A 24,661-nucleotide genomic window follows, 5' to 3' on the forward strand; every position below is an offset into this window, starting at 1 on the left:
ACGAAATGTCGGAATAATAATAATAATAATAATAATTAAAGCCGCAAGCGGCGATGGCGGGCCCTCGCTCACCCATGCCACCGCTGGGCCTGAGGCATGGCGGGGCTGTGGCGTGAAGCAGAAAGTGAGAAAAAACCTGGAAGGAGGCCAAAAATGCAATGTTTCGTTCATCCAGTAGGGGGCAGTCAAGGTAGTTACACATATGGTCTGGTGTGGTCTGGTGTGTTCAGGGCGGCCACTCATCAGTCATGTGAAGTTTGGAGTGAATTGGACAAAGCATGAGGGAGTTATGAGCAGTTAATGGTTCATCGACCAGGGGGCAGTCAGCACATGTGGTGTGGTGCGTTCAGGGGCGGCTCCTCATCACTCATGTGAAGTTTGGAGTGAATCGGACAAAGCAAGAGGGAGTTATGAGCATTTGATGGTTCATCCACCAGGGGGCAGTAATGGGATGCATTCAGGTGTGTTCAGGGTCAGTCCCTCATCACACATGTGAAGTTTCGTGGAAATCGGACAATGTTGATGCAAAAAATGGCAGTTCCTCTTTCCACTAGGGGGCGACATGAGCGACACCCCTATCAGATGGAAGAGGTCTCCACCCTGGACCTGTGTATCAATTTTCATGATGATACGTGTTCAATAAAGCCATCAAAAAGCCAAACGTATTTTCATGGCGAGGAATTGATGGTAGCCACGCCCCCACAGGGACGCCATTACTCGTAGCTTCACAGTGTTCATAATGTAGCTTCACCAACTGGTTCTGCATGTTTTAGAAGTGGAATGAAGTTGATGGGGTCAACTATGTATTTTTCATGAATTTAAGTTCACTTCCTGTTACCTGCGGGGGGCGCTATGAGTTACGTGGGAAGTCAATATATCGGGACGTTCAGGGCGGAGCCATCATCACGTCCAGCACGTTTGAAGCTGATTGGATGAAGTATGTGGGCGTGAGAGCCACTCCTATGTACATGGCGAGCACGCCAAAGTTAGTTGAGCCCTGGCAGACACGCCCTTTGACCTACGGATGCGCAGAGCACAACTTAAGCTCAGCTAGGTCTGGAGATGTTGCGTACCTAATTTGAACTTGATCGGGCGAACGCTGTGGGAGGAGTTAATTTTAGGCAGGAAAAATCAAAACCAAAATGGCCGACTTCCTGTTGGGTTGAGGTCATGAGGTCAAGAGGCTTTTTTGCATATGTGGGTATAATACATATGTGTACCGAATTTTGTGAGCATAGGACAAAGTTAGCAAAATTCCCTATGGGCATTTTTGGACTTTGTAGGGGGCGCTATTCCGCCATTCTGCGTCGACCATGTGCGACCACCCAAAAAAATCGAATTTCGGATGAGACCGGACGTCCGTGCAAAAGTATAAGCATTTTCGCATTTGGGAAAGGGGCGAAATTGGGGCACGAAATGTCGGAAGAATAATAATAATAATAAACATTACAATTTCAATAGGGCTTTCGCCAGGCGACTTGCAGTCGCCGCTCGGGCCCTAATAATAATAATAATAAACATTACAATTTCAATAGGGCTTTCGCTAGGCGACTTGCAGTCGCCGCTCGGGTCCTAATTACATCTTTTTATGAAGTCAAACCAACCACTGCTATTCAGTGATGTTAACACTACCATCCAGTGGTGTGTGATAGCAATACACGGATCACATTGTTCATTGCTTTACACTACTTTAAAACACACACACACGCACGCACGCACGCACACACACACACACACACACACACACACACACACACACACACACACACACACACACACACACACACACACACACACACACACACTATTATGTGTGTATGATAATAATACGAATAATAAGAATAATAAGAATTAAAAATGATAAAACACAACATTAAGAAAATTAGGTGGCGTTAAGATGAAGAAGCCTTTATAAATTCAAAAGTTTTTGCCCTTGTTTAAAAAAAAAAATCATGCAATCATAGAATATCTGAGTATAATATACTGTATACTCAGAACAACATATAGCCTACTTTCATGTTATATTTTAAGTTTAAAAAAAATGAGAGAGTCCCACAAATAAATAAAGAGCCTAATGATAAAAAAGCAAAACAGCAACTACATATCCCAGGATACTTTGGGATTCTTCGTCTCCTGGTTTACCGGTCACGTGACGATCAACTATGGCGTCCCTCTCGTAGTGATGGAGCCGCGTCGTTGTCATCAAAACACAGTTGTAGTTTAAAGTCATTCATTTGCCCATTGGACATATTTTGAACTGACGATGCAGAAGATCAAGTCTCTGATGGCCCGGCAGGTGAGCGAAGCGGCTCCACAGAAACTGCAGACTGCCTGTCTCTTGTATCTGACAGCTAGCTAAGCTAACTGGCTAATTTGACAGCTCATCGTGTAGTTAGCTCACCAAAAGGCTCATTTAGCAGATGTTGCAGCTGGTTTTTAAAGGCTACGTCGTTAGCTAAGACCTTTGTTTTTACTTCATGAAAAGAAAACACATGGGTATGGGCAGCTGTTTTCACGCCCTAGTAGAAAGAGTTTACTATTAAACAACCACAACAACAGGGCTCAACAGTGGAAAGTGGGCGTTTAGGGAAGTTGTGAGTTTGCAGAGCAGTAATGTTAGACTGAGTGGTTCCTCAATGAACACTACAAACACTATCGCTGTCACAGATCTCTCTGTCATTTCCACTTTTTGATGTATGCAGGAGTATAGCGGGGACAGGTTGCAACTTGGCCTAATTTTACATGAGTTTTGGGCTCTATTGAAGTCTGACAGTGGGTCTTATCTTGACAGGGTCTGAAAAGCCCCCAAGAGAGCATGGCAGACCTCAGTCCTGTGGAGAACCTGAGGATCCCGAGCAAGGTAAACTTCATGAAGCTGTTTATTTTACTGTGCATTTGGGCTGTTTGTAATTGTCACTGTAATACAACTTCATCAGACACAAGTAGTTCAAATAGGAGATGACAGTAAGTTGACACTAACTGTCCTATGTTTGTCTGTTTTGATTGTGTCGCAAGGTGTGTGTAGTTAGTAGCTATTCCATGCAAGCTATTCAAATGAAAAACCAACAAACTTTCTTCAGAAGTGTTATCTTCTTTGTAATAAAAGTGACACAGTAGGGTTGAATTATGTCAGGATGGTTTTAGAATCGAACCAAACTTATCGCATCATTTCTGGGTCATTGCGTCATCCACCGGGCATTATATTACATTTTTTAAATGGCATATGTATTTTTTGTTCTCAACTGTGTGCAGCACTTTTTGCGTTGGTGCACCACTGCATTGTCAGTTATGTATAATCGACTATGTATTGTATTGTCATGTATTGTTTGACTGCAGCTCTGTGTAGCACTTCTGCCCAAGACAAATTTCCCTCAAAACATTAAAGTATATCTTATCTTGTCTTAAAGATGGAATTACAGTAAAAAAAAAAAAATTCCCCTTGACCAATTGTTCAAGGACCCCACTAGAGAACCACTGACTTAAGGACTCACTTCACATCAGTCCTAACACCCCGACTGTGAAATACAGTTTGCTGTAATGGTATCTTAGCAGTTTGGCATTGCCGTGTTAGAAAATACAATCAGTCATGCTTAGTCACAGGGAAACAGTTGTCGTTCTCCGCTTGTACAACTTCAATTTGACAATAGCGGATGGAGCGGCTCAGCAGAGTATCTCTATATAACGTATAGTCACTTACTCACACCGCAATGCTCTGCTAGTTGCTGGCTTTGCTGTGACTTTGCCTCTTAGTGGTGACCTTCTACTAATATGTCTGAGTACAATTTGGAAGGCGGCCAACTCTATTTATTCACCGTGATATCAGCCAGGTTGATACAACCAGGCATTTTAATTTCTCTCTTTTCTTTCACGATTGACGTTCTTTTGATTAGTTTGGCCTGAACACTGAGTGAACTTTACTGTTGTGGCTTTTCTTCGCTTATTTTATCATATGAGTATTTGCCAGGCAGGTTGAAAAATACAGTAAAAGATAAGACTGAAAGCGTAAGTGCTTTTCTGTCAGTTGTGAAACATGAACCTGACAGAATTTTTAAATAATATCTTTCAATCTGCTGTTTATTTCAAAAGGTAACCCTCCCCCAAAAAACAAAACAAAACAAAACAGGCAGCAGCGTCTGATGAACACAGGCTCTTTCTCTCAAAATCAGAGCCAGTGCTTGGTATTGGTGTAACAATATACACTAAATACAGCCTCATAATAACCATAACAGTGGCATTATATAACAACCTTAATAATTTGAGGTCAGTCATTGTATCATATTGGTTATCGTACGGTTGTTGTCAGAGCTGTTATTCCAGAAAATCAGGCTTAGATATGATAAGGAGGCATGTATTCTCCTGGTGCAGTTGGAGCGTGAAAGAAAGATTAGTCTCTTTTCTCTGGATGAAGGTCTCCCTCTAGCTTTCAGATTGGTATCAGTCGATATGGCCAAACTGGATATACAGTAATCAAACACCCAACCTTTGTCCATGCTGGAGTTTTGCCCCCTGAGCATTACTGTGAATCCTGTCACATCTGTTGTTTTAGGCTCATGGCTCATGAGGCAGTATAGTTTAGAAAGATGGAAAAGTTTTAAGAGAGTATGGATTTAAAGTGTCTACATTATCTACACATCACCCATGAATTGAGTCTCCTGTGTGTGTTTGTGTGTGTGTGTACTGCAAACACCTGCCTATTGTGTGTTCAATCAAAACACAGGGCTTATTATTTGATGATATTGTGCTTTGACTTTATTTACTTTTCTGCTTGGGTACTTTCAGCTTTCAGGAAACCCACACAGGCCAGGCGTTATATACACTGAAACCTAAAGTCCATGTTGATTAAATGTGAATCATCCTCTCCATATGCCATGCCCAGTGCCACTGTGAAGGAACACTGCGTGACTTTAACACGCCGCTCCGTGTAAGAGAGTGAGACCGATGTGCTCGACTGTTCGTGCGTATCATTATACATACTTACTGCTTCATTTGTTAGCAACTGCATTAGGCGTGATTCGAACCATTTATCATCCTCCAGCAGCTGTCAGTAACATCTGGCTCACTGCAGGGGGGAGAACTGATTGACAAATGATGCTGTCGTGTCAACACATGGACACGACTTGAGGGTTTGATAGTGTTTGAGTAATAATAAGCTGGGAAAGATGAGCTTTTGTAGATTTGTGAGTGTGTGAGAAGGACAGCGGAATCACAGCAGGTTCAGTTAAGATCAAATCTCAATGTAGTGATGAAGCAGTAAATCAATTAGCTGATTGACCTGAAATTAATCAGCAACCATTTTGATAATGGAGTAATCATTTAAGTAATTATTATTAAAGTCCACCTCTACAAAAAAAAAAAGTGTTTTGCTTTTTGTTTCTTCACTTCGATGTTTGACCTTCACTACACAGAGTTTGACACTATAAAGCTGTTTTCACATCTGTTGAAAGTGGAAATTTTTTCTCTGTGCTCGCCTTAAATCGTACCTGGCAGCATGATTCGTGACATCACAAAGAGCTAGGAGCCGATCGTGGCCCGTTGTAGAAATTACACACGTGTGATGTGGAAAGTTGAAGCCTCCAGTGCACCAACACTGAGACGAAGTCTTTTCAGTGAAGTGAAAAACATTTCATTCAATTAGGAAGAAGGAGCAGACTATTTGAACAATTTCTAACCAGTAAATTGAACTTTGCTGTAGTAAAAATTATAGTGGAATATAAACATGTGTGCAGTGGACTTTTTGAAGAAATTTTTGCTGGTTCAAACATCCTAATTCCCATTTCATAATGTCACTCATCCATAAAACACAGACTCTATTTCACAAACTGTTTGGCATGCTACCATGCTCTGACTTTTAACAGAACAAGTTTACACCTGTTCTCTGCTGGTTTTCACAATCAGGCTGCAACCTTGTGCTTATAGAGGCAGCTTCGGTAGATCTACCTGCTTGCCCTGGCCGTGTGATTGACATTTAAATGACCGGAGTAAAATGTGCAGCAGGGTCTCTTGTTATGTAGCGCTACTCTATATAGCTGCTCAGGTGGAACATTTGATTTCACTCCTCCCACAGATGTCAGGCTGGTTATGTGTGCATCCAGAGATCAGACTCTTGGCTGAGGCAGCAGTTTACCCCTCAGGAGAAACCATAAAATCCTGCTGCTGTGTACCTCTAGACATTAAAATGCAAATCTGTGCCGCAATGGGCCAGGTCCTAAATTGAATGTAAGTTTGACCTTCAAGATGTCAAAGTGATTTCATCTCAAATATTCTGATAAAAAACGAGGTTGGCATCATTCAAACTTTGGATATTGATGGAAATATATAGAAACTGTTTATATCTTTCATGTCAAACCTAATTATGAAATATTAAACTAATTTTCACCAAAGCTTTTAATAAACTGCAATATTGGCAGATTTATTTATTTTCATTCAAATGGCTCCAAACGGCTTCAGGCTATTTTGGATGTTTTTGTTCCTTTTGTTAATCTCTCTGGGTTCCTGAGATGGTATAAGCTACTTTGTGGGTTCCCCACTATACACACACAAACAGACAAACCTTTTTCCCCCTTCCAGTTTTTGTTCAGAGCTGTTGTCTCTGTGAGTCAGTTCAATGATTTCCTCTGTAGGTGTTTTCGTGCGGTTATCTCACTAAACCTGTCAACACTACACAGAGCTTCCATCCTTATTGTCAAATGTCTGGCAAAGAATTGCTCAAATATACAAGACTTTATCTTTTTCTGGATGTGGAATATGTCACACTGACTTCCAGTGAACAGTATATAAACTGTTTGAGGCACAAAAATGAACCTGACCTGAATATAATAGAAACCGCATGATTTATTAATTTTGTAACTAAATCTAAGAGTGGTACAGGTTTAGTGATGCTTCGGAACCAGCTGGTACATAGTGTGTGTGTGTGTGTGTGTGTGTGTGTGTGTGTGTGTGTGTGTGTGTGTGTGTGTGTGTGTATGTGTATGTGTGTGTGTGAGAGACACTGAAGAAAAATGTCTTATTTAACTTAAACTCTTGAGGGAAATGTTTGGCACATCAGGTTGTGTTTTTTTCCTGGAGGCTACTCTTTCCCCGAGGCTCACAGTCTATAATACACATGCTGCTGAAGCTTCAGGCCAGCGCAGTTACCTTTTCCCACCAGCAGGGGTCACCCTCACTTTACCCATCACATAGATTTGAATATCTCCAGTAATATATGTTTATTGAAGATAGAGACTGAGGTCAAAGCTGCCATGCGTTTATATTAGCTCATGTGTTATGACCTAAGATGGCAGGTTTTTTTCCTCATATGATGATTATCTGAGCAATGTATACTATTTTACAAGATTGTTGTCACTATAGATCACAACATCCACATGTTATCACAGCCACAGAGAGCCTATACACTTTCCATTTTCGCATACTAAAAAGCTTGAAATTCAACTCAGCAGCTGACAGCAAGTAGCCTGGTTATTGCTGTTGGATGTGATTGTGTCCAAATGTTCCAGAAAACAGCAGCGTTAAACCCGTGTTTAGGAAGAGTGAGGCTTGCATACATATTCAACACTTGATTACAATGAGAAGGTTTTCATTCGTTCTTCTAATGAATGATCCCACAGTGGAAATAATTGGGCCCTTCGTCTCAGTCTCCTCACAACACTGTCTCTCTCTCTCTCTCTCTCTCTCTCTCTCTCTCTCTCTCTCTCTCTCTCTCTCTCTCTCTCTCTCTCTCTCTCTCTCTCTCTCTCTCTCTCTCTCTCAGGATTTTTCCACAAACCTCCTGTTGTTTATTCAGCCTTTTGTTTTACCAGGGCCCCCTTGCTGTCGAGCACCTTTTTTTCCCCTTCTCTTGCGCTTGATTTTCCACATTCAATGAGCACTACAGACCGATATCCACTTTGATTGTCTGATAAGGCTCGTTCAACGTTCACTTTGGATGCAAATAGATCTCTAATTTCCTGCAACGAGATGAGAAATTCATTAATTTGCACAGGGGATGAAGGGTTGTATGTTTGTCCCTCCATCCTTCAAAGTGAAATTTGATCAAAGCCCTCACAGTGGTTGATATTGGGTTTCACACGTGGGGCGCAGGGGGCGTCTGTTTTTGTTTTTGTGCCTGCGCAGCGGCAAGCAGGCAGAGGAGGGAATTAACCTAGCAAGTAGCCTCTCAATGATTCATTTCGCTTGAAGACGTTTGAGAGTTTTGCGTGTCCACTACAGGGGGAATTGCTCCAACAACGCACAACAACAAGTGGCTCTACAGGAGAGAGGAGAGACGCATCGTTCTCTTCCGCTTTGCTCTTTCCTCCGTCTTTTTCTGTTCTCCTCTAACTTTTACTATACCAATGAGTCATCCACCTCACTCCCCCTCCTCCTCCTTCTTTCGCTTTCCCTTTCATTTGACCTGATTTCCCACCCACCCTTTTTTGATGGCAGAGCTTGATCTCCTACCTCCACCCCTCCTTTTCAATCTCACGCATCCACCCACACTTTTCCCTCAGGGTGGGGGGTTGCCAGTCACTCCCTTACCTGATTCAAACATGGCAACATGCGCCTGAAGGATCTGTGCACGGAAGACGCATGCATTCAGACACATTTTAATGCCTTATTTACATCCAGCCAATTGCATTTTTATGAATTTTATGTAGAGTATAAAAGGGATTCTGCTGGTGTAATTGAATTAAACGAGGCTATATTTTACCCCCAACTCACAGCAGCGTCGCCTCATAAATGCCACTCAGCAAGACACGCTCGCAAACCCACAGATGCAGATTCAGATACACGGCTGGCACACTTTGTTGCCTTCCTGCACTTTTCTTGCTGATGGTAGATGGGAGAATATCTGTGGCCAGGCAGGTGTGTAACAAGGTTTTCTTGATCAGCGTCTGCTATCTAATGAAGTCTGTATGAGATGATCTGTGGAGATTTCTACACATTTTTTAATAGGATATGGATGAACAGGGTGAGATGGGTGGGGTGGGATGGGGTGGTAGGGGTCTATGGATTGCATTTATCCCATAATTCCTCATCCATCCTCATTGCCATGCCTTCGGTCTATTTTTAGCGCCATTATACTTGAATGTGCTGATGCCTCAATGTATTGATCCCACATAAGCAAAAAGTTGGACACAGTCAGCATTAACTTTTAAAAGGACTTTGACTCATGACATCTATAAATTGAAGCCCCTCGACATGAGAAGTTTCCTTTTTACTGGATGTCATTTTGATATATAAGATAGGATTTTGATAGGAGGAATTTTAAAGAGTAGAATAGGATTTTTAGCCGTACTAACGGCTTAGCTCTAGGAATGGAAATGTCACATCTGTCCACTATCTTTTATCAAAATATCTCATCAGCTATTGGATGGATTGCCATGTAATTCTATGCAGACATTCATGGTCCCCAGAGGATAAATCCCTCTGACTTTGATGATTCTCTGACCCTACCTTTAGCCATGATTTGCCATGATGATTGGTACAGATATTCCTAGTGCCCAAAGGATCGATCCTAATAATTTTGACCTTTCATCTAGAATATAGGTATATATCTCAACTTATACCTAATGGTTTGGCACAAACTTTGGTTGATATTCATAGTTCCCAGATTATGTATCATAACAACTTTGACTTCAGTGTAGTGCTACCAAAAATTAGATCTATTGCTTTAAAAGTTGGTGCACACATTCATATTCCCATGATAATGACATAGGATCCCCTGACTTTTCATCTAGTGCATTCATCAGGCCACAATTTGAATTTGTCCAGTACTTTATCAGAACAGTGGTTTATGTTGTTTACTCTCTTTATTGTTATTTTGCGTCAACACGGGCTGGTGTCCCACAACTCTAACTATGGGATTGTTAGCAGAAAGCAGAAGTAGTTTTTTTTGCTCCATAAATTTGTCAGGATAAATTTGACACCCAAATAAAACAGCGGAGGGTGAATATGGTGTACCGTAAACTAAATAGGAAGGCATATGGACACAGTTTTAGTCCTGTTATATTTATAATTTATTGCTCACCAACTTTTCCGAGTTGTAAACCGCTGTCAGAGTCATGACATCACACTCTGTTATTGACCTGTGACTACGTCTCGGCTCATTAAGGTGGTCAGATGGGATGTGGGCTTAAAACTCTTCATCTAAAAGACTCATTGCAGCAATAAGCCTCGAAGGACGCAGCACACGTTAATCAATATGGCTCTGATGTTTCTCAGAGATGCTCTGAAGGGGAATCTCTGTTGTATTTCTTTTTTTTCTTTCTTTCAGTCATTCATTTCTTCTCTTCTTTCCTCTTAAGACTCCTTGCCATCCCTCATGACAACCCTCCAACGAAACAAGCTGCAATCCTCTCCCAAACTCTGCGATTAATGTTTTCTCCTCTTTTCGTTCCCACTCCACTCATCAACCCCCCCTCCAGTTCCCCTCTTTTTGCCCCTCGTTCTCTATCTCATTTTTATTCTGTCCTCTCCTCACTTTGTCCTTCACCCTTGCCCTTGTGTTGAAACTTCTCTTCACTTCTTGTTCATCTAATCTTATCTCTCCTCCCTTTGTTGTTCCTCCCCCTGTCATCTCTCCTCTTTATTTTTTTCTCTGTCTCTTCAGGCTGATGTTTTTCTCTTGATGGTTTTTTTGTTTGTTTGTTGTTTTCATGACTTTGGAAGTGATGAAATTTGCTTTTTTGGACCTTTTCTGTTTATGTCCCAGTAACTTTCTGAATCGCTTACACGAAGAACATCTTTAAATGTCTTTCAATCTCTGTTTGTCGCTGTCTGTCTCTGTCTCACCATCATTTCAGGAGGAGCTGCGGGAGATGAGGGAGCAGCCCATTGACCCTCAGGCGGAGCAGGAGATTATCGACAGCATCGAGGAAGTCTACTTCTCTAACGACTCTTTCGACATGGTGCAGCACGAACTGGAGGTCAGATACTCTCTGTTTAAATGAGCGAATGCTTGCGTCGTCGACTGAACGAGCACCACTCACCTGTAAAATGATGACAAGAGCCTCAATCCCGAGTTCCCACGCCCCCTCTCCTGATATAATAATAATTCCATCAAACCCATCGCGTTTCGAGTATTTCTGATAACAGCAATATTGAATTCCTTGTGCGAATAAATATGGTTTCCTGCTCTTTGAAGCTCATCTGACTGGCAGAGTTAAATCTTTTTCTCACCTGAGCAGCGGTCTCTGATGCTGCTGCTGAGCCGTACGCACACCACGGACGTCCAGATTGATGGATTGCATGCGCTCGACAGGAGAAGGGTGTGAAATCTCATTAGATTTATCTTGGTTTTGCTACACCATCTTAAATGAGACTCTCAGTCAAGAGGAAAGTAATTACCTATAATCCTTTGGGCCATGGATTTGCAATATCTTCTTTCCTTTGCAGAGTTTGTTTGCTGTTTACTAAATAACGTCCTTCACCTTCTTCACCTATCTGACTTATGATCTGGCGATGTGTATTTATCGAGCCAATTCTTTTTTGTTTGTTTGTTTTTTTTTTGAATGGAGGAAGAGTTAGCTATCTTCAGTCACACCAGCTTAATCTGATATGTTTGAAAAACGAAGATGCTCAGGTAGAGCCCTATGAAATCTCTTTTTCCGGATTCCGTTTTTTTACCCACCCAAAATCCTATTTTTTCCATTTAAATTTTTCTGAATTCCGTGCTTTATGATTTAAGCACATTTTGTCATCACTAATAGTGTCTCAATCATGCGGTGGATGAATAAGATTTCAACAATTCAGTGAAGAAGTATTTAAAATGGAATTATACACTGAATGAAATTAATATATATCAATGAATGTCATGATACAACAGAACATTTTTTAACATATATAATATATCATACTCTCAGACACCTGCATGAAGAAGTGAAACAGATACATGTAAAGGCTACAGCCTGAAGTGAGTGATGGCACTGTGAGCCAAATTATTATTAACAAATAATGAGGCTTATGGTAAAGAGATTTGAACAGTGATTTGATCATCCTATCAAAGTCGGAGTGAAGCCACTAGCCAACTGTAAAGATGGATGTTTTAGGAATAGGATTTAACTTTATCTTATTAGTCTGGTTCATACTTTTACTGGTTCTTTTTCATTACTAAAGAAATGGAGTTTTGAATCATTATTTAAAAAAATAAATACATTCAGAGCAAGATTAGAGTTGATTTATATTTTAAATATAACTAAATATTGTTTCTAGACCAGTAACAGTTAATTTTACTACAGCAAAGTCACCATATATAGTCAATAATATCTAAACAAATCTAAAATATCAATGAAATAGATAACATTCCTGACATCAATCCAGCGAGTGAAGTTTAGAAAGAGTGAAGAACACAGACATCATCTGTCAGTGTCAGTGCTTCCTCCCTCTTCTCCTGTTGGAGGGAGGTGGGGCTGGTTTAGATGAGGGGGCTGCCATCTCAGCCAGCGGTTAAGTTTACAAGAATTTGACACATTCTAAGCTTCGTGGCAAGCTAAGCTAAACAGTTCGGCTACATACAGACAGCTTTTGTTTTAGCTTGTTAATAACAATTCGCTACGGACGAAGCAGCTGAAAATGTGGCTTCTCTACATGTTTATGCTTGTTGAACAGGTGTTTTGATAAATTACCCCTATTTACTTTTACTCATGAAGCTTTTATTTCATTTTGAGTAATGAACACCGTTGTCATCACTTCACCTGGTTCACTTTATCCACCGCGGTAGTGTGTGTGTGTGTGAGAGAGGATCTGAGCATGCCATCGATGAAACACCAACAGAGAGCAGAGAACAGAAGCAGCGCGCCCATGAATGACAGCAAAACAAGACTCTCAGCATGTTTTTTTTTCTGTTTATTTGGATGAGGCGCTGTGAAAAAACACTTAGGGGAAACTCAGATTTTTATAAAATGCATGCACATTTTGGCAAATTCAAATTTTACAGCTGGTTCCATTTTTATTATCATATTCTGCGATTCTGTCTGTGTTTTCTTCACTGTTGAATTCAAAGGACCCTACTGAGAAGTGAAGATTAGCTCTCTCAAGATAAACGAAATCCCTCTTATAGCCCTGAGCGCCAGAACTTCCATAGTTTTACTTCAAATACTATTCTGTCTGACACACACCCAGCAGGGACTTTTACTACTGTTGGGGAAGCAGCATGCAGCTGTATAAAATAGGAAGGTCTTAAAGACTGTGTGTTTGCAGATGTGCCTGAAAAAGTCTCGGGCACTCTCACCTGGGTAGGAGGATGTGTTGTAAACAAACAATAAGGTTGCATGTCTGCATCTGTGTGTGTGATTATAGAAACTCCCACCTGAGCTGAACCTGCAGGAGCTGGAGGAGTACAGAGACAAGCTGAAGAAACAGCAGGCAGCTGTAAGTATCTGTCACACACACACACACACACACCCACACACACACACACACACACACACACACACACACACACACACACACACACACACACACACACACACACACACACACACACACACTCTGGTGTTAGACCGTGCCAATGTATTTTAATCTCATTTCATGTATTGAAAAACTAAGTTGTCAAAAGAAGCCTTTCAAAAGTATTTATTTGAAAGTTAATGTGACCATGAAAACAGATGTTTGATGGAAAAATCAACTCACCAGCATTCAACCGTATCACATGGTCCTCATCTCCCTGGAGTTTGCTCCATTATCATTGGGATGGATATGTTTTTTATGTAGATAAAAAACTTTTTATATATTTCTTCATGCTTAAATATTTTTTGTGAGGCGTAATTTTACAACGAATTTAAGTCTGGTCTCCACATATCCGGAGTTTTTTGGTGCACTACCTGTGACAGGACAGCAGGCTCTTGAGACATCAGCGAGTGTTTTGCTCCTCTGACCACAGGAGGTGCATTTCCACAGTGGCAGTCATTCAGAGGTCAGCCAGGTACTGGCGGTTCCAGACCAGAGGGCTGGCCTGTCAACAAATTCTATTTATAGAAAGAGAAAGAGAAAAAAAAGCAGCTTTTTGAGAAAGCAGCTTTTTGCTCCCTAGGTCCCCACAGTCCCCTGCAGATTTCACCCATTTACGTTCCTTCTTGACATGCTTCTGTACTTTCACACACCTGTTTGTGTCCATCGCTCCCGCAGCTCGACATTTTGTTTATACTTTTCCACATCAATTCCCCCCATGCCTCCTTTTAGCCTTCTTTTTTCATACACGTCCCTCTTTCCCAACGTCCCTCCCTCTGAAAGTTATGCAGTTGCCCACAGAGCTGTCTGTTAAGTTGAGAGGATGTTCTAGACTTGGCATGGCAAGTGGCATGGTGAGATCTATTAGTTTGCAAAGCCTACGAGTACACATATGTACTCCCCCTATCCCTCTCTCTCTCTCTCTCTCTCTGGCTGTGAGCCTGCAGGCATCTCGTGGGAATAGCCATGGTAATTGCTCTAATGTGCCGTCAGGCAGAAAATCTGCAGCTATGTTTCTCAGCAAGCTTATCAATGCAAACCTGTAAGCCTGAGCCTATATGAACGCACTCTCTACCCGTTTGTCAAATTTAGTGCCCCGAGGCTTTTGGAAGTTCAATATGCTCATCTTTGATTTGTTTATATTTATTTTTTCAACCAATATTTGCTTTTTTTCAAGTCTCGTATCCTTGTTATGTGACCTGTGGTCTGCTGTTGTTGCAGTTGTACATATTAAATTGCGCACCATCATCCATCAACAAGAGAGCTGAGACAGGAAGTGAAATGTAAAGATAAGATCAAATCAAATAAAATACTAACACTAATTAGTACTGGCAATTAAAAGACAAAAGAGTGAAAAATGCACACGCCCCGTTTACAGTATCCTTTCCATGGGTTTACAAATATACTGTATAGCACAAAAATAGCACACATTAAACAGCTGTACTTATATGTACATATGATATGGGAGAAGCCAAAAACCACAAAACAAAGCAGATATTCTGAATTTGTGTTATTCCAGTTTCTCCCAAGACATCCTGCTGTTGAGTGAGATATTTCCAGTCTAATTAAATGGAGGCATGCATTACACTTGGTAGCCATTCATGAAAAATGACTTTCTTCTGCTTTTACTATTTCTGACCAGTAACCATGACTCCCATCCCTGCCAGATACTACAGACTTCGATTTTTTTTAATGATGACATAAGATTGTTGCCTTAATTGCTTTCATGCTGAAGCTTGATATCCAGTAGAATCAGTGTTTTCCTTCACATTACAAACGAAATACAGGAGGATGTTTGAAATATTCAAGTAGAGCACGGTTCAATGGGGCGGCTAATTTGACTATGTGCTGGAAAAAAATTTCAGTACACCTCATATACAGTGAAGTAAACATCATGTGAGATGCTTTGACTATATGGGGGAAGTCCTAGATGTTGAATGACTGGGTACGTGATGTGATGCTCATCTCCTGCTGTCACTGATTGAAAGACCATCTCCACAGGTGGGCAATTTATTCCTATGTATCTTCACTGTACACATACCTCCCCCACACACACACATCAGCGCCTACTGAGACACGCAGTTAGCCATGTGTGAAATAGAGCATAGCCCTTCGAAGAAGCGATAATAGTATTTTCACTTTCTCACCATGGGGCAGTCCTGTGACAGCCGTTCCTCCGCTCGGATGATGCGGAGGGGTCTCCACACACTTTATCTGTGACGCCATTAGTTAAACTGTAAATCAGTTTGACTTTAGTGTGTGTGTGTTCCTGTGTATGTATGTGTGTGTACCGTAGTGGGGGTATACGTACATGAGATGAAAGTGAAGAAGATGCAATATTGTGTGCTGTCTCTTTTCCATCCTTTTTTCACTCCTTCTGTGTGTATGTGTGATCTGGTGTGTCGACATAAAAACATCCCCTCTATTTCTTTATTTTGCTCTCTTTCTCCCCTACTCACCTGAATCATCTGTATCAGAGAAAACAATACTTTTTTTTGGTGGTATCACAGAGGAAAACAATTACTCCGTCTCTCTGCGACAGTATCCGAGCTTATTTGACATCCCTGACACACGCCTGGCTGAGGCTCATATCATGGCTAATTGCCTTTTCGTGCTGTGAGAGTTGTGCTCATGAAAAATGTCAGGACCTAGAGGCACAGTTTGGCTATGCGTGTACCCACGTAACCTCACAAATGCTAGAAAGTCTTAATTAATGTGGACCCTAACCCTAACCCTTCATTGATATTATTCGTCACCTGTTCCAAAACCTAAACTTCTATCTTCATTAACACTTTGCCCAGCCTAAACCTAATCCTAGTTCTAGTTTTAAAGAACTTACAATAAATTAACCCTATATTCAGTGATGATCCTCACATTGCTTCACACCTGATTTTTTTTTAAGTACAAGCCAGCAGCAGGTATTACAACATATTGCATTACGGCTCATCCATCTGAAGGTGACTTTCAATCACAGGCTGCAGAGATGTTGGAAGATGCGATGTTAATAATGCGATTGAACATATTTAATTTTTAATGAAACTTGAAAGCTCAGGATGACTATCCCTCCTGGAGCCGTAATGAATTCTCTCCCCTCTCTTAGTTTGCTTATGCAACCTTTTGCCTAAACCCTGCCTGGCTGCTCAGTCTCTGCCCATGTGTAAATCAGGCTGAAACAATGTCACGCTGTGCACGGGGAGTTTCAGGTAGAAAGTGTGTGTGTGTGTGTGTGTATGTGTGTATGTGTCTGAGTGTAAAAATGGAGTAGCACATCATCTCATGAACACAGACACGCACAGATAGCTTCAAAGCGGGGGTGCAGTGGTGTTCTGAAAAGAAGGGAAATGCCTCACTCCCGATTTAGAAGTCAGTCCGACAGCATATCCCACATACGAACCGCTTGAAATGCATTTTTTGTTTTCATCGGGCAATTTGGATCCTTTTCGGCAGCATCACAAACAAAATGACCTCTCCTTCGACGTGAAGAACTAGCACATTACACCACTGCTTCACAGTAAATATGGGTTACACTGCTCTGTTTTAGCAGTGGAAACCTTCGCTGTTGAGTTCATTGTGTCTCCCTGCTGAGCTCTGTTAATCAGGAGGACTGACCCTTACGATTAGTTAGCTACTCAATACTTTTTACCGCTACCGACCTTAATTAACATGAGCTAATTTAGCCCTAATTGACTCATACATCTTAATAAAAACCCTCAAGGAGTCTCAAATATGCTCTTTTTCAGACACATTTATTATAAGCCTAACATATCTATAGCTTTCAGCCCTTTTGCTAATGAGACTAATCTAAACACTATATATGTTCACATTCTGTGAGTATATTTTTCATTTCTTCTTGATAATGTGTGTGAGCTGCAGAGTGCTATCCGTCTTCTCCTGTGACAGTAATTCCTTCCCTCATTTTTCTCTCATTTTTTTATTCTCTATTCATGGCACTTGTCAGCATCCCCATGAGAAAACATGCATTCTTTTTCCTGCTGTGTGTCTCAGCTAATTATTGTTCATCGTGGGTTATTAATTTTGGATAACATTTACTCCATCTGCAGTTCAAGTTTTACATGAACTGTGCTCACTTTGCAACAGTATCACTGCATAATCAGTCTCCATTTGTGTGTGTGTGAAGGCGAGCTGAGAACTAATGACTTTGGCCTTGTGGCTCAGGTAAGAGGGTTTGATTGCTCTCTCACCTTTAAAAAAAAAAAAAAAAAAAAAAGTATGTTTTATATTCAGTAGGTTGCCAATAGGTGGCGTTATGACCTTATTTTGGGGCAGTTTGGTGACTAGTTGAGTGTCTATGAGGTCTTCTTTAATGTGATTCCACCCTATTTTCTTTTTCTCCACCATTCCATTTCCCAATCCCCCTTTTTTTCCCCCCCAGTGCAGAATACGTTTGTCTCTTTGACCATCTTATTCATGTTTATTATTCACTGTTCAGACGGACCCTGTGGAATGAACGATTTCAGCTGACCTGCATTCACCATCTGTTCAGGTCTCCAGTTGGCCACCATGCATACTTAACAAATGCTGAAATGTCATCCCCACCCTCTAGACTCGTCTACTGCATACAAGCAGATATGAACTCCTCCTCACTGCTCTGAATATACTTAAAACATACACATACTTTGTGTGTGTGTGTGTGTGTGTGTGTGTGTGTGTGTGTGTGTGTGTGTGTGTGTGTGTGTGTGTGTGTGTGTGTGTGTGTGTGTGTGTGTGTGTGTGTGTGTGTGTGTGTGTGTGTGTGTAGTTACACAGTAATGAGACCGCTCAGTGACAGCGGAAGAAAGAGGGTTGATCTCCTGGATTTGTTCTTACTGTAGCTGCTGGAGGCTTATCCTTCACTTTTATGATAGTGCTCTTGAGTGTAGTGTCATTATATATTGAGCAGCATATTGATTTTCATCTCATGTATTGGCTGTAAAATTTGAAAGGCTCATGCTTGACATTGAAACTGAAATTGATTTTTCGTCTTGCCCATGAGCGCTAGAAAAGAGCTCTTAATGAACAACCATTAGGATGTAAATTCTTTTTATTTAAAAAAAAAAAAGAAGTACCCCTTCATGTTACACTGGGGATCCTGTTTTTAAAGAGGCACTCTCACGCAACTTAGTTTACTCCTCATCGTTAGTACCATTCAGCCTGTGAAAGTTATGGTGTTATGTCCTCTGTGGCTCTGGAGGTGCTTTGTCAAATGATGCAATCATGATGTCACCATGATTATCTCAGTTTGGGTTAGAAAGTCTGCATTACGACCCGTGGGTGTGAAGTTTGAAAGATGTGGGCGTTTAACAGACAGGAAAGGTTCTGATGAAAGATGCCTGTTTGAGCTGCAGTATGGGAAAATACAGCCTTTTTGACTCATGCTAGGGACTATTATGTAGATAGATAGATAGATAACAGCTTTATTGATCTCGAGGGAAATGATGTGTATAGAATGTCAGAATATGAAATTTGCCGTTTTGAGATCACAGTAGGTCAGATTTGAGGAGAATTGGTTAACTTTAACCTTAGCAAAACAAATCTTTGGTTTGGAGCATTGAAATGACACTTGTGACCATGACAACAGCAAAACAACAAACGAGCAAAATGAGAAACAGCTGGATTTCTATTGTTTCCTCCTTTGCAATAGCATTCTTTTTTCATAGTTTTATTGTAGTATTATTATAGTAAACAAAGTCAAATGTTGGAATTCATGTTTGCATGTATGTTACATGCCACATGTAATTATGCATATAGACTAAATGTAACATTTTTATGAATATTACCAATTACATGCCTGATAGTGGAAAAGTGTTAATAAAGAAGCTATAAGCAGACTTTCAGCATACTTTAAAAATAAAATCTTGTTGTTGTCATCTTGTTTTTGTCTTGTTGATGTATTCAGCTCCTGCATCTTTTATGTATTTTATATAGGGTTGATTTACCCCATACTGGCTTTTAGAATTAGTTTTGAGGCAGATGCAAATATACTTCAAAATGAGAATGTAATGAGAATGGGAACATGACCTTGGCCCCCTAGTTGTGGCAGGTTTTCTTTATTTATGCAACGTTCTCACGCTTTTTTTTACCCCTTTTAATGGTCGTATGAACAGGATGAATGATTACAGTGAGAAAAACCTGTTTTGGTGTTCATATGGGCACCTGACTTTTAGACAGACTTGAAATATTCTGTACATTAGCCTTCATTTAGATTACTGCCACCACTTGATATTCATTTCCAGATTAGAATGTGAACTGGAAAGCGATCACTAACTCACTGTTCAATTTAGATTTCCGTATGCACATTTAGTATAATCGTATAGGATGGAGTAGAGGAAAAAAAACATAGCACCCCTTCCATGTCCTGTTTCACCTTGTGTGTGTGTGTGTGGTCTTTCACCTTGTGTGGCAACGATGCACTTAATTCCCAATGACCCTCAGCGTTCTTGAGCTTTTTCCCTCTTCACTAAAAGCAGCAGTGGGCTACACTCATGACAGAGTGTCACACTGATGTCATGGCCCTACTCAATATAATGCCTAATGCCATAAGAAGGGCACATACTTTTCAAATAATTGCAATTTCACCTCAGCTATGAGTAAAATTGGTAAAAAGGTACAAAAGAGGGGACAGAACACAATACAATAGGAGCAGACAGAATAGAGATTGTCTGAAATAAACAAGAGTGGTATTGAGAAAGACGTTGAATGAAATGAAACTGAGAAAGGGAGACATTCTTAAAAGGCTTTGGCTATATTGTGTTTTAGATACAGACATACTGTGTGTGATTGTTCTTCTCGTTCCATTTTCCAAAGCAAATTTACACTGCTCAAGCTGTTTTGTAGGAAGAGCATCAAAAATGCCGTTTCACTTTTTTTCCCTTTTTTTTCCTATCCCATTTCTCATCTTTGCTCTTTCTCTGTCTCTCTGTAGGTTTCTAAAAAGGTCGCCGATCTCATTCTGGAAAAACAGCCTGCTTATGTCAAGGTAAGCTTCCAGTGTCAACTGAAGACAACATCAAACAAATGTTTTTGTCTTTTCTTGTCCCACACAGTCAATTTCATTGCCTGTGTGTTTTCTTTTTTTTTTTTGGCATCTCAAATTATGATATGTTGTTATTGGGAATCAGGTTAGTTTGATGCTTTGTCAACTGTTGACGGCCATCCAGACAAGGTAGAATTTTCATAACCATTGCAATAGGAAAAGAAGGAAGATGGGGCGATTGTGAATTAAAGTCCATAAAATCCATCCTTTGATTCTGTAGTGATGTTGCAATGAACTGAAATGAACCTGTGTGTGTGTGTGTGTGTGTGTGTGTGTGTGTGTGTGTGTGTGTGTGTGTGTGTGTGTGTGTGTGTGTGTGTGTGTGTGTGTGTGTGTGTGTGTGTGTGTGTGTGTGTGTGTGTGTGTGTGTGTGTGTGTGTGTGTGTGTGTGTGTGTGTGTGTGTGTGTGTGTGACTGTCTTTTTTATCAAGTAAGCTCTTATTCAGTCCATTTGGGTCAGATCCAGTAGGGACTAGAGATTACAGGAGACCATATTTGCTGTAGTGATGAATCAGAATGATTCTTTGAACTGATTTTTTAAATCTGAGTAAGTAATGAAATGCTCTAAACCAATACACCTCATTCTGTTTAGAAATAAATCTCACAGCAAAAGCAATTTTCTTGACCTTTCAAAACATTAAAGTCATGGGTAGTTTGCTAAACCCAACGCCACACAGAAAAGGCGAGAAATGCAGTGCAGTGTTAGTGTCTGCCAGGACTAGGTAAACATGTCTGTGTGTTAGTGTGCTGTACGTAATTTGTAGCTGCATGAAATGAACTTCAAAATCACTTTGGAATGAAAGCACCAAATAGTTGCGCATATGCCAAAATCTCTATGTGTGTGTATGCTTTTATTTTTTTATTTTATATAAATGAGTTGGTCTTCTGACTTTTTTTGATAAAGGAATTAAACATAACTGGTCCCATCAGATATATTCTTCGCGCTTAGTCAGTGAAGCTTTGATCCCAGCGACATGCAGCAGGCGAGTGACAGCTTTAACAAATTTGGTATGAAGTGAAATTGCAGTTAAATTATTGCCATTGTTAAGCCATTTGAAGGTTAGTCTATGAATAGTAAATTGATCATTATTTCTGACCTTCCCTGTGACTCTGGGAGTCAAAATGACAGCAGGGCTTATTAGTAGACTTTGCCGGGGATTTCAGGGCATTTCCATTGACCTATCTCCGCCCATATTCTGTTGGTCTACAAATGCCCAGTGGAGTTCAGAGGGCACTTCAGTTTCTACATAAACTGCATTAATGTCACAATTGGCTGCAAGACACATTTGTATTAGTTTTACTGCTTACTACTACAATGATATTACTTTCTCCACTATTTTTCTTCCCAAACTCCCCTTATCTTCTCTTTGTGATATTTCATCAAACATGTACACAGAAACACACACTGCCACAGAAATGCACAGTCGCAGGGCCCAATGCTGCCTTTCTGCAGTGCTCGGGCGTTGTGTGTAACACATCATTGGACACATAAATTGTGTAGACGCATATGCTCCTCCTGGCTTAGAGCCTGCGAAGCATCTGATGTGATTCATAGCTATGTAGTGACTAACCTCTCTTCTGTTGGGGCCTGTGTCTGATCACTGTTGTTGCCCTCTAGTGACTCATGGCCTCCCCTTGCACTCAGAAAGGGTAAAAAGTGTGATCAAGATACCTCGTGGAAGGTTACACAGAGGCCAGAGTCATTATTATCTTTTGATTCATTTACAACGGTTGGTTATTAAATGTATTTTTTTCTGGTGCCCCCATTTTGCTGGTCTTGTCTTTTATTTGTCAAACTGTGTTTGAGTTTGATATTTTAAGGTTCACAGACGTAACATTATTGTCCATGACTTGCTGGAATGAAGCAATAAAACAGGTAGTGGGGTGATTTAAAAAATAAGTGCCCTCTCTTATCTCCCCAGTTTGAAAGAGGCAGTTTAGAATTGAGTGGCGAAACTGCATGGCCCTTCAACTTGTCAGGAAAGAGAGATCACCTTGCAGTAGTCCAAGCTGTAATGAATTTGTAGCAGGTAGCCCTGACTAGGTCACTTAATACCTTTGAAAAGGAATGGACTTGGACTGGTATTCAATTATTTTCCACTGGAAACACTTATTCATCACAGTCACTGCTCGCACCTTTGTTTGTGTTCCCTAGTTCCTTTTAAAAGAGATTGGTAATTTTTCCAACCTTGGTGGTCATAGCCGCCAATTACAAGGAGGTCTTGAGGTTGTTTCATTGGGGAGACTAGAAATTGACAGGAAATGGATGTGGCAGGGAGGCTAATATGTGTAGAGATGTGCGGATAAGCTCACATATGCTTTAGGTAATTGTGTGTGAATGTGGAGGCACAAAACTACCATTCATGAAACAATGTAAACTCCAGGCATGTGTCCATGCATTCCTAAATACTATCCAACTTTTTTCCCATTCCCCTTACTGTACAAAGTGATTCGGGCAGGGTTCAACCCATTAGAGTGTGTAGGCGGGATGTGGAACAGGGAGCCAGTGCATAGTCAATGTGCTTGGGGGGTCGCATGGAAGACCTTTTATGAATATATGAATAAAAAAGCCTTAAAAAAGTCTCCTTTGCCACTAAACATCTCTTCCTCTTTGGCCTTCACTTCCCACACCAGGGCTTGTGTTTGTGGGCATTGTAAGAGTTGGGTTATATTGTTTAATTGCACTACAGAAGGTTCACCTTTCCTGTATGTGTACAGAACATACTAGCCCATATATGTATTTGGGTTTTCATTGTGGACTAGAGCCTCTGTTTACTTGAAGTCTTGCTCGATGTAGCGTTTTGCATGCTAACTGTTTAACCTCTTTTATCCACCGGAACCCGATTGACCAAATGTTCAACAGTTTGGGTATTTCCTATTACACAAACTGATTGAGCCATCCGTCTGTCAGGTTAACTGTAACTTACAGACAGATCAGACAACTCATAGCTGTGGTATAACAACAAATTGGAGCCTCAGGCTACATATTGAGCGCTCAGCATGGTGAGCATGTGATTCTGTTTGAAGCTGCATGTGTGTATTAAGGCCAAAGTGTATTGCTTTCTGTTGGATGCAGGGTAGAAAAGGCTCCTTCCTCGACTGGGTTTGCTCCTGAGTGCATGTTTTTTTTGTAATGACACTGAATGTTACTGACTATTACTGTAGACTAATGAGTCTGGCTTCAATGAATTTTGCTCTATTACGAAGTCTATACATAGTAGTGGTCTACAATTGTTAACAGTGTAGGTGCTAAAGATGCTGCACTGTTCTCGAAGTGTAAATCAATCTGGTGGATTTAGTGTCCAAATTATTCCTCAGCTGAACCCCGTGAGTCAGCCCAGTCTCAGCCAGTTCCTGCTGTTTAGCGAACAAGGGCATACTCTGAGGACACATTTTAATGCACGTCTGAATGCACAGAGGCCACTGTGGCACTTTTATGCATTAATAAACTCTGTCGACTAGTAAAAAATGAGTGGAAAAAGCATCAATGTGAGTGTTTTATCAAGTCCATGTGTACCTTGACCATGTGAAATCAAACTACTGATGAAGATGTTCATAGTATTGGCTCTACTAACACGTGGTACCAATACCAGCACATTAACAGAACATACAGATTTGGTTAACAAAAACTATATGGACATCAAAATTTGCTTAAGATTTTAGTCCCGGACGATTTGGCAATATCTGTGGTTACCGTGGTGACAGCAAGTATGATATAATACTACAGCAAACTCGCTGAGCAGCTAATTTGACAGAAATGCAACAAAAAACAACTGATGTAGCATTTTTAGTGAACGTACATTGACGGGAAGCTATTGCCCCAAAGGATTACATTGCATCCTGTTTCAAGTATGCTGGCTGAAACGCTCTCTCTCAATACTGGACCAGTTTCAAAAATCATTGTCCCCAATTTAAAGTACATTCAGGTGTAAGGAGTTTCTTTCTGCTACTATTAACCTGTTTGATTGGATAAAACATCTGTAAAAGTCTTCATGGAATAATTTCTCTGGATAAACATGGTAATGTTGTCTAACAGACCCAATTTCATAGTTGCTGAGCAGAAACGCATCAGAGTCTCATGGTAAATGTCCCCTCAGAGAAAACCTTTTCTATTGAATAAACCTTTACAACTGTTCTGAGGACTTGTCAAGGCCTTCGACAACACTCAACATCATGAGGGGAGATTGGTTTGAATGGGATCAT

General features: G+C 40.7%; 1 protein-coding gene across 1 annotated transcript in view; it reads left to right on the top strand.

Annotated features, from left to right (window-relative positions):
• Nucleotides 1–2,155: 2,155 nt before the first annotated feature.
• vps50 (VPS50 EARP/GARPII complex subunit) overlaps nt 2,156–24,661 on the top strand; it is a 108,216-nt gene continuing 85,710 nt past the window's right edge. Inside the window, exons 1-5 of the mRNA XM_062435924.1 lie at nt 2,156–2,296; nt 2,792–2,860; nt 10,782–10,904; nt 13,276–13,347; nt 20,348–20,401. Coding sequence (XP_062291908.1) covers nt 2,264–2,296; nt 2,792–2,860; nt 10,782–10,904; nt 13,276–13,347; nt 20,348–20,401 — 351 coding nt within the window. The 5' untranslated portion in view covers nt 2,156–2,263. The remainder of the gene's footprint in view (nt 2,297–2,791; nt 2,861–10,781; nt 10,905–13,275; nt 13,348–20,347; nt 20,402–24,661) is intronic.

Source organism: Scomber scombrus, chromosome 16 (genome assembly GCF_963691925.1).
Source record: "Scomber scombrus chromosome 16, fScoSco1.1, whole genome shotgun sequence".
Lineage (NCBI taxonomy): Eukaryota > Metazoa > Chordata > Actinopteri > Scombriformes > Scombridae > Scomber > Scomber scombrus.